At 40.6% G+C, this 11,343-nt stretch overlaps 1 protein-coding gene across 1 annotated transcript; it reads right to left on the minus strand.

Moving 5' to 3' along the window:
- Positions 1–220: 220 nt before the first annotated feature.
- tmprss7 (transmembrane serine protease 7) lies at positions 221–8,360 on the minus strand. Its single transcript, XM_072378794.1, has 16 exons — positions 8,253–8,360; positions 8,110–8,177; positions 7,362–7,555; positions 7,244–7,279; positions 6,942–7,170; positions 5,760–5,884; positions 5,408–5,520; positions 5,223–5,329; positions 4,996–5,132; positions 4,772–4,879; positions 4,491–4,598; positions 4,296–4,412; positions 2,400–2,595; positions 1,782–2,050; positions 522–658; positions 221–407 (listed from the first exon to the last, which is right to left on the minus strand). Exons 1-16 carry the CDS (start codon positions 8,343–8,345, stop codon positions 246–248), a joined length of 2,199 nt encoding a protein of 732 aa, XP_072234895.1. The 5' UTR covers positions 8,346–8,360; the 3' UTR covers positions 221–245.
- Positions 8,361–11,343: the final 2,983 nt, after the last annotated feature.

Here is an 11,343-nt window from a genome sequence, read left to right on the forward strand (position 1 = left end):
TGGCATCAAACTTCACCGTTCTAACACTGTAGCAGAACCTATAATTAAGTCTGTTTAAAGATGTGGAATGCAACAGTGACACTGAGAGATTCCAAACTGCTAAAGCAGGGTTACACACCAATAATTAGTAATAGCAGTAAATAGCAGTAGAATGCATGGGAAGTACACACTACACAGTATAAAATGATTTTTGTATTTTTATTTTTCATTTTTCTGAATGAGCACAATGAATGACTTTCATCATGTCAACTGATATGGCTGTAGATCCAAGAGGTGAACTTGTTGACCCTGGTGTAAACCCCAGGCAGGTTGGGTCTACCACAGCCAGACCCCCAGCTGACAATCCCAATCAGGAACCAGCGACCTCCTCCTGGTGCCTGACAAGACAACGGACCACCTGAGTCCCCCTGAGATACAATAAGTACAGAAAGAACACTTATTTACAAAGGTAAACACCAACTTATGATAATGCACAATATGGAGCTGGTGATGATGGGTGTTTCTGTCGGTTGGAAGCTCACCCTGCAGGCGTCCTGCTCTCCCGAGGGCACCCCAGCACACAGCATACGTGGAGAGATGGGGCCATAGCTCTTCTTACATTCAGTCTGGCTCATTATGGACACCTTAGCTTTCTGCAGCACTGAGGGCAACAGCTTATCTGCAGAGGAGCAAAATGGACATGCAGCTGAGAAAAAAACATTTACAGAAAAAGCAGCTGATAAAGGGTGATTTCAAAATGAAGTAGCACAGTGAGGATGATTAGATTAAACAATCCGAGTTAGTGAGAAAATAACTCTGCAGTAAAAGGGAAACAGTTCCAGAAATAGCTGTGAAAAGGTGTAGGAAATAAGACGCTCATTTGTCAGGAAATGGCTCTTTTATTAACTTTGTTCAACTGGTAAAATATAAATATATATTCTTTTTACTTAGGAATAGAATTTCAATGTGCAGAACACAGAAGTGCATTCATTGTTGATATTAGTGGAGAAAACACATTTGACTTTTCAGCAGACAACATTGTCAACAAGGTACAAGAGGAGAGCCCAGTCTGAAAAAAGCAGGGTCAACATTTCATTGCTATGATACACAAATCAAATGACAGATTTAATGGATCATTTTAATAAACTATAAGTTTCTCAGTAGATCCATCCATTCTGCTTTTATGGAATGATTCTGAAATATTATTGTTATTCTAACAATTTAGTCAAACATAAAATCACTTAAGTTACACTTATATAAGATAAGTGAGCTAACGTTACAGACCTTACAATATGTAGAATCTTCTCTGAAAGGGGATCTTATCAGCTGCGGGCACATGTCCAGTCTGTCCTATACTTACGAAACTATCCCTGTAACACATTTCTCACTTCATCCGAATCACTGATCAAATCATGCCCAATCCTTTTATCAACTATTTCCTCATTATTTCCTATAAGCAGGTCAAAGATAGAGTTGGCTGAGACCATTACTCTAACTGGAGTAGTACTGATACCGTCTCATTAATATTTTTACTCAATAGGATATTTAGCTGATTCTTTTTTTTTTTTGGCTCATTCCTTTTTTTTTTACTTATGTAGGCATTTCTGTCATGAAGTATGATATGTTTCTGTAAGCTTTGACTGATCAGATTAGATCAGGAGCAGTTTCTAATATAAAAGTTTCTGAATTTCTGATAAAAGAAATAAGAATTTTACATAAAAATTCTTATTCTTATCAATAATATCTTATTATACATTTATAGTTTTGTTAAGAAACCATGTTTACTTTAGCAGATTACTTGCCTTCCTCAGATCTGTACCCCCATCCCGTGACAAAGCAACGGTGGCTGTCTGTAATCGTGTGGGAGGAGGGTGGCAGGCACACAGGCTCAATTAGCGGGCTGAGGGAGGGGGGCCAGGACTTCTTGAGCTGCAGCAGGGCAATGTCATAGTCAAACGTGTTTGCATTGTAGTACTCATGCACCACGATCCGTTGGATCTCTGCCACATGTTTGGCGCTGCCCTGCGTCAGCATGCCAAGGTGGGCGCTCCAGTAACGTGGGTCAGAGAGCCTGCAGAGTCAGAGGGTAGGGTTCATGGACTCTGAATGAGCACATTTTAGAGATTACAATCATTTATCTTTAAGTTCATAACTGATGAGTTAATTTGCAAATGATTTATCATTGTCAAACTGATCATTTGTAATTACACAGAAAAATATGCTATAAATGGGCTGAAATGAGTTCAAATGTAAATACACCAAACTGTTAGGTGATATAGTTTGGTGATGCACCCCATTGTTTAAGGTGTCACAATCCAAAAAGGCATTAGGGCACTTAAGTATAATTGTCTGTATTATAAAAGCTGTGAGTGTATAAAAATGAATTATTCACACATTATTCACACAGGAGGGTAGCTTACCTTTCTTTGCTGAAGCAGTGGGCAGCTGAGATGAGCCAATCAGAGGAGAGGACAGAGGCGCCACAATACAGACTACCAGCAAAATGAAGGCTGACCTGCCAAGGCCACTCCCCTTCCACAGAGTTAGCTCCACCCACAATGCGTTCAAAGCCCGTAGATGACTCCACCCTCTTCAATGGGGAGGGATGACCACAGTCTGAGTGAGACATAGTGATGCATATAGTGTGGGTGTGTTTCAGCATATACAAATAGAGTTTACTGATATGTATACATATCTGTTTGGGTCCTGTATGTGCCATCATGTGTGTTATACACAGACTCTTACTAGCTGTGCTGACATACTGAGTCATCACCATTGTTGGCAGCTTTCCCACCACCTTATTAAAACCATAGCTTTAATATGCGCTTGTACTCGTGTATGTATGGGGTCACCTCTGTGCTGCAGGTCAGCAGATTTGATCTTGCAGATTGTAAAATAACAGCTTTAACATGAAACCACATGAAGCACACAGCATTCAGAGAGCTGGATTTGTAGTGGAAGAATAATTACCAAATGCATAGTAAAGAGCAGATTACTCATATAAAAAGGGTAATTACAAAAAAAGACATATCATGGAAAAATGACTACTACTACTGTGCTTGAGGACATATATTTGGGTGTCTAAAGTCAGAAACAACTCAAAAACTCAGAAAAGCACAACACTGGCATTGTGGTTTGGGTCCATACAGTATATCTCAAACTGTGGCATTCAGTGAGTTGTTCAGATTTGCAGAGAGAACACACATCACTTTACATGGTCATCCAATCCATTTTCTCTTTATCTCCACCTAGCCCCAACTACAGCTGTATTTGCTGTACCTCAGAAGCGGAGAGAAACTCTTTTGCTCTCACTTTTTGCTTTACTAGTTCCATCAAATCTCATTAGAAGTTTTATATTTCACTTTCATATTTTTACATGTCAGAGCTCGGAAATTCCCATTTATCAATGAAAGCAGCGTCAGTATCTCAGTGAAACGCTGTCCATCAAATCAACAGCTCTCAATGTTAGTGGCTAAAAACTTAAAAGTCCACAGAAGAATGGAATGACAGTGAAGTTCACAAAAATGATCCACTTGGATAGAGATGTAAATTAGTGGAAGAAAAAAGCTGCTTTACCATTTCTCTGTGTTATTTTAAATCAGCGTGTCTCCGACATTTCATTAAGACCTCAGGATATGTTCAGCTTGTGTCAAAAAGGTCACAATATGTCAGTCAAGGAGATAGAATAAAAATTCTTGAACACTTTTGGTTGACTTGGACATATGCTTGGTATCACTGCCTTGAGAAGAGTTCAGAGGTTGCCAAGGTGAGTTCACACATGTGAGGGCATCACATTCCTCGTCAACAGAGCCCAGTCTTCTCGTTCTCAGCCTAGCTGACCCATCAGTCTGAAGGGTCTCAGTTTAGTCTTGCTGCTCCATAAACAGACTTCCGAAATTGAACACGCAAATCTGTTTTTTCATGAAAAAAGAGTGAGGCAACTTTAAAAGTATTAAGTCTTAATTAATGTTCTTTTTCAGTTCAACTCAGTTTTATTTATGTAGTGGCAAATCAAGGCACTTAAAAGATACAGTCCAATTCAAGCCAAGTATACCCCAATTAATTGTAACCATAATATAATCCAATTACTTGACTGTAAATTGGGGTTATCGCAGAATGAGTATGTTCAATCTCTCAGAGTTCTTTCAGTCTTGCAAAACAGTTTAATCCTATATCATATTTGTTTTGGGAGTCTGGATATTAAAACAGTCATTTTCTATAGAAAAAAAAAAGAGTGTCTGCTGCAAACCTGCAGCAATTTTCTTTCACTTCAACCATGAGATACACACACATGTCAAGTAATGTAATGTACTGACCACAGTCCGCCTCGTCACTGTGATCCTGACAGTCAGGAACATCATCACACTTTGAGTTCTTCTTCAGGATGCAGGATCCACTGCTGCATTGATACCTGATTGCAGAGCAGGTTGTTTCTGACAAAAAACGTTCCAGTTATTAGATGTCCAAAGCAGATATGCATTTCACTTTAAAAGCCTGCATAAAATGCGTACCCCGAGTGCAGTTGATTTCATCGACTCCATCGCTGCAGTCCGTCTCCCCATTACAAACAAACAAAGGATGTGGGGGACTGTTGCCACCACAGTTCATTGTGGGTCTTGCTGTGAAGATATGCAGCATTTTCCCGTGCATGACTTATTCTAAGAATTCTTATTCTTACACCAGTATAATCTGTCAGCAGGACCTCTGTAGTTCCTCACAGACTCACAGTCAAAATATCACATTCCTCATTCTTTTAAACAATCAGCAATGTGTGACTTGTAAAACAACTTACAGCAGAAGACCTCGTCGCTCTCGTCCTGGCAGTCGTCCAGGCCATCGCAGAGCCTACTCTTCTCCACACACAGTCCCGTGGTGCACAAGAAGTGGCTCTCTGGGCAGGCTGTTGGACACATGGACATGAGTAGTTATGTGTTAGAAAAAGAGCAGGAGGGGCACTACAACTTAATTTAATTACTAGAGTTACAACGAAACAGGCTTGTCCCACGCAGCACTTACGTTGGCTGACATTGTAACTGCTGTAAGAAGCCTGAAAAGGCTGAGCAGAGTTACGCGAGCTGCAGCGAAACTCCACTTCAGGACTGTGGTCAGCGATCCGAAACACCGTGTGGTGTCCCACGTAGTTGCCACAGAATCTGAGAAAAGAGAACCGTCATCAACAAAACCATCAGATATATTCAAGAAGGGTCATGAACACCTTGGTTTTGGCAGCTGTAGCCACTTACATGACTTCATTGACCTTCCACCAGCCACTGTCACAGCCCTTCATGTCCTTTGGTTTTAGTACATAGTTCTTAAACTGAAGTGCAACACCTAGATTTGAGTTTGTGGTCTGAAAACAGACCATACAGTCAATACAAATTATCAATAATGCATAACTGTGTATGATTGAGTATATAAAAATGGCTACCTTAAACTTCCAGGTACAGGAGCACCGTGGGGGCAGCAGGCTGGGGTAGAAGGGGCTGTAGATCTGACCGTTCAAGTCAGGTTCTAACGGGGTCTCAACGTGAGACATACATACTGAGAAAGACAGAGAGAAACTTGGGTATTAGTTTCAGCAGCTCAATTCAATATAACAATAGTTTAAAAGTTAGGGGCCTTTTGGTTTCTACGAATTAAACCGAGACAGGAATAATTGCTTTGATCCAACTGTATGTCCAACTCATTGAAATACTGGTATACACTGTGGTTACAGAACACGATGTGTGATAACGTTAGTAATCACAGGCCTACAGTATAATCAGGTAAATGTGTCATACCTTCCTCAGTGATGGCCTCAAAGTGACCTTTGAAGCTCTTATTGCCATTTGTCATTCTGAAGGACAGTAACATGACATTGGAGGTAGAGACAATTGAGAAGGAGCTGGACACCGGCTCACACAGCCTGCAGCACAGAGACACCCTTCAGCACATATAGTTACATTCACACTGAGGAAAACATCTCAGTGATAGATTATTCAAATTTTCTACATCATAGATCTGGGGTTCTTTTTGCTATATGAGCGAGGTACCATCATGCCAAACGTTTGGTAGCGATTTATCAAAGTTTAAATAAAATAGTTTCACTGTAAAGAAAATATCGAACTAGTAGAGTAGATTTATAAGAATCAGCAGTCTATTCAAGAGTGGCCACCCCAACTAATTCAACCTAAGAGCAAACTGATGCAAAACAAAACCCTAAAGAACCCTAATTGTCTAATCATATATCTACAGTCATCCACAGTAAGAAAGAGACTGCGCTGATTTGACTGAATGGGAGGAAAACCAGGAAAAAGCTTTTACTGTCCAAACAAGTGATAAAAGTGAATCATACACAAAGAGAAAGACCTGGCCTTTTGGAATAATGTGTTCTGAACAGATTAAATTAAAGACAGAGTTGTTGGTCGAGACCAAAGACATCTTTGTAGGTGAGGAACTTGATACCAACTGTGATTTGAAGTCCCTTCATTGGACTGATTCTACTATGAATACTGCAACATATCAAGAGCGACTGAAGACTGCCGTTTGTGAGGCTTTTTGATTGAAAGCTGAAATTGAGTCATACAGTAAGCAAACCTTCCAACAGAGTAGCAATACTCAGGATATTAAAAAAAATAAATAAATTAATGGCTCATAAAGAGAAAATTGCCAGGTCAAAGTCTGGATTTTTGATGCCAAGGACATAAATCTAGGTTTTATGCAAAGGATTATTACACGCATTTACATTTTTGAGTATGTAGACGAAATAATTGAAAAAGCTCATTTTCCTTGTGGTTTTGTCCATTTTCAGGCAATGTTTCAAAGAGAATCAACATTTTGTTTAAGTATGTTGAAAGGAGAGATTTCCATATTCATTTTCTTACATAACTATACATTGCAAACGTTATTAGGGTAATGCATGAGCGATTTTAACCACAAAAACAACAGAAGAGAATAAAAGGGAGATTCTGCTGCAGACTCACCTGTGCAGAATGCGCCCTCTCATGGGCAGCAGGGCATCGTACACAGTGAGGGCATCATTCACACAGTCCGTGGGCTCAATAACAAATGAGGTAATGGTCAGGCGGATCAGAAAGCTGGGGACAGCGGTAAGTTTTACGTGGCAGTTCACACCACCCCATGATGAGTAGACGTTTAAAGGGACCCTGGCTCCTGGAAGGTTGGCATACAGCTTATCTACACACTGAGAGTCTGGAAGGAGGGAGAGAAAATGTACAACATGCAGCAAAAGTTCTACTCAGCTAACCGATGTGTTGTTACCTACCTGCTGTGTTTGATGTATAATCTGAGCGCTGAACATCTGCAACAGTACAGAGTAGTCCCCTTTAGTAAAAGTACAGGGTGATGAGCAGACTTCCAGAAATACAGACACATAAACGCACTGTTGATGAGGATGGAGTCCATGTCGACTGGAAGCCCCAACAGGTAGCCCACAGAGGATCTGTTCTTCAGGCTGGTGTGCACCGAGTCTCTAAGAATGGCCTCAATACACTCCTCGCACATTGCTGCGCTCCTTAGTTGGGGGACTATAAACACCATCCAGAAATGCACCAACACCCCCCCCTTATTGTTGCTACTTGGGGGGAAAACAGGTAACAAAGAGAAATAAAAGACAGTCATGTGAAAAGAAAAGTTCATCCATTTACATGAGACTTCATGCACCGGACCTCAACCCGACTGAAATGCTGCTGTGGAACCTTAGGAATGCTGTGCGTAAACGATTGCTGCACAGCTGAATGATCTAAAGTAATGTTGCAAAGGCAAGTGGGCCGAAATTCCTCCACAAAGATGAGAGATCGCTAATGTCATACAGAAAACAATTACTGCAAGTTATGGCTGCTTAAAGTGGTTCTACAAGTTACCGAGTTATGGGGCGTGACAAACAGCTTTGGCTTAGTTTTTGTTAGATGATTGAATAACACGGTGTAACATGTCATGCGCTATTCATCTGAGGTTGTAATCAAATGATTTACGATCAAATCAGATGATTTGTTTGATCATATTTTGATAAGTAAAACCTTTGCACTGAAAGAGAATATACTGGCTTTTTCACAACAGTAAATCATACTGTAACTATCACCTGGATCTCTTTATGGCTTATGGTGAGGATGACTAACAAACTAACTGTACCTTAGGTCTGAAATGACTGCTTGCTTGTAGAGTCTGGCCACTGAAGACATCTTGTACACATTGCTCACCTACAGGACACCGGGCAATTAAGACTACACACTCATAGTTCATTATGTAAGCAGCAAGGTTAGACTGATACGTACCACATGTTGTATTTTGTTTGCCATGGACACAAACTCATGGGACTCAGCCTGACGGTACTCTGGGATAAACTCCACATTGGCAACACGGAACATTCCGGCAAAATATGCTCCACTGTAACTTTCCCTGCGAACTGAGGAAGTCGAGTCAAATTTTTCTAACACTTTTAAAGGCTTTTAAAAATCATAACTGCACAGTCTAATACATATTATTAATAAATGATCAATAAAATCAGCACTGCACTCTAAAAAGTATTCAAATTGTATAATAGGGAAGTCTAAGAATCCTTTCACATACATATAAAGACCCACAGCAGCGACCATATGATCACCACCACCACAAACACCACTGCCGTGATGATGACTGCAATGTGAGGGATGTTCAGCAGATAGGCCAACAGCCTCTTGAGTCCTTTGGGCTTCCGTCTGGTCTTCCTGTACATCCTGCGCAGCTTTTGCAGCGTGTGGTCTACTGTGGCCACCTCCACGGACACATCTGCAATCTACAGCCAGGGAGGGGGACACGTTCACACCCATATAATCCAATATGGCTCAGGGGAAGCAGTCAGTGTTCCCTGCCCTTTAAGAAGTCATTTCAATATGTTGCAGTATTAGTTAGAATGTGGTAAATGGTGTTGAAATAATATGAACAGAGCATACAAGAGTCTCTTGATGAGTTATTAAAGACCTTGGGTTTCATTCTTAGGATAAAAGAGGACAACACAGCAACGTCGGCTCTCAAATGAGCATAAACCTGCTACAGTAATCCCCTTATCACTGTACTGTATCGGGTGTGATAGTTTACATTACAATAGTCTGAATAATACACTAATGAATCCTGAGTTTTTCAGTGAAACATGTTTCAGGAAGTCAGATTGTCTCATTAACTAGTTGTGCAACCAGTAATGTGGTGACGTAAGCCTGTGTCTGCTGGAAACTATGCTGATTTAGCAGTCCAAACAGCTCATGAAGGGGAATATCTGAAAGTTATACTCCATCAGATGTAACACTCAGCCCTCATTGAGTTACCCAATGAGCATGTATTATTCATTCAGTGTCATCCCATACTGTGCAACTGTCACTTAATCCATCACAAGTTAGCAGAGTATAGATTCCAACAGGGGAAAAAAAAATGTTCATTCATCTTACACATATTTGATAAAGCAAAAAGCTTGCAAACAGATGTGACTTGAAAGCTCTGACATTTGGACAGACCTCCAGTGTTAAAGGTTCTATGTGGAGGATCAGATACCTTATTACTCAAGATGTACCTTAAAAACTCCAGATTTACAAATCCCCACAGCTATCTGTTTATCTTCAAGCTAAAGATAAAAATTTAGGTCTGCAAATTAGTGTTTCAGGAGCTCAAATGTAACTAGACAGTTTACTCTAAAGCCGTTTCATGTTGGGCTATTCCTTCATCACACTGCAGTTAAAAGTGTCAGAATCTGATATTTACATTTTTTAAAAATGTACCTGGTCTTGCTCTTAGTGTAAGTGGATCACTTAGTGTTTTCTAAGGAAGATCTTTTGACATATTTCAAGCCTAAAATGACACGACCTCGTCAAGTAAATCTCACTTCCTGCACTGGTAGCCAAACATGCCTGCTAAGCACAAGCATACCTGTTTAACAGCATTTATGCAGCGCAGTTAAACAGGAAACACATCTGGATTTGATTCCATTAGTGGCATTCGCACTGTTGTTGTGAACCCACAAGCTACAGTTGAAGCAGATCTCAGTGCGTCCAAAGGCTACAAAAACAAACCCGAATGCATTAGAGAGAGACAGTAAGAAGATTAGGTGTGGCCAAATCAAGCTTGATTCATTCTGAGAGAAGGAGAGTGCATTGAGCTCAGCAACATTAAAAGGCCTGGACAGCCTCAGAAGCCAACTGTGGTGGATGATCGCAGTTTTTACACTATCGAAGATGTACACATATAATTAATCAGCTCTATCATAAAGAGAGGACTTCTCCAGAGCAAATTATTCATGATCTTCAAGACCAGAGAGGTCAGATGATTAGACTGATTTTTAGATGCTTGACGATGAAGCAGTTTTGCAGGTTGATTTTTGACTGATAAACTTGCATGTATGAGGACTGTAAAGGCTCATATGAACCAAAGGATCAGGCATCATCTGTAAAACATATGGAGGCAGAGTTTATGTTTATGTATTTAGCAGACGCTTTTATCCAAAGTGACTTACAAATGAAGATGTAAAGATATAAAGAGTGAAGGTACTGTGTCACATACAGGGACAGGCTGCCTGCTCAGATTCAGCCAAAAGCAGCAAGACTGATAGGGCAACAAAACATAATGTGAAAGAAAATTAGGAGTAGATATAGAGTATTTCCAATGACTGAGCCCGATACGCATTATCAATTCAATCAAGCTACATCTGGCTAAAGACAAAGCTAAAAGCTGAAAAACCCCAAAACAAATAACCATCATCTGCGGTGTGGACCTAGCAAAGCATCGCAAAGGACAAAAGGGTGTCTTTTCTTTCTTTCAAGTCCCGTTTAACTGTGTTGATTTGTCCATTTAATGTAGATCTTCAGAACAAGAAACCTCCACATATTACAGAGCTACAGTTCTTTGAACCTTTCTCCAGTTTGGATGGTAAAAGCCTAAAATGAAAGCTGCGAGTCTGCACTTTAGTATGCATTACGGAACTGAGACTTAAGTGTAAAAAACTAAAGTAAGAAATATTTTCCGACCCATCGCGGCTTACTTACACTGGCGGCGTCTCGGTGAGCTGCATCATCCGTTCTGCTCGGCTGATCGATCTCCTCACGCCTTGTGCCCATGACAGACGTATCCCATCAAGTCATTTTTGATCTAATTCCTTTTCTTTATCTAGAGTCACCCCCCCACCCCCACCCCATCCATTTACATCAAAAAACAAATTGCTCATATGAAGAGCAGCAGACAAACAGTGCTGGAGCCACGCAGCACACTGGTGTGGAGTCCTCAGTGAACAGGTGTCTGAAACAGGATCCTTCAGTACAGATGAGCAGTGGAGAAAGAGGAAGCTCACCGAGGGCAACGTACTGCCTCCAGTCATATGGCTAAGGTTTCATTCATTAGCTGCCA

The sequence above is a fragment of the Leuresthes tenuis genome, unplaced genomic scaffold (genome assembly GCF_036924035.1).
Source record: "Leuresthes tenuis unplaced genomic scaffold, fLeuTen1.0.hap1 SCAF_24, whole genome shotgun sequence".
Taxonomy (NCBI): domain Eukaryota; kingdom Metazoa; phylum Chordata; class Actinopteri; order Atheriniformes; family Atherinopsidae; genus Leuresthes; species Leuresthes tenuis.

Bases quoted from the DNA above. Each gene is read 5' to 3' on its own strand.
- tmprss7 (XM_072378794.1), bottom strand. From the start codon at position 8,345: ATGTTCCGTGTTGCCAATGTGGAGTTTATCCCAGAGTACCGTCAGGCT. The intron at 4,880-4,995 runs GTAAGTGCTGCG...TGTGTCCAACAG, and splicing joins CAGTTACAATGTCAGCCAAC to CCTGCCCAGAGAGCCACTTC. The intron at 2,051-2,399 runs GTAAGCTACCCT...CTGACTCTGCAG, and splicing joins CACTGCTTCAGCAAAGAAAG to GCTCTCTGACCCACGTTACT.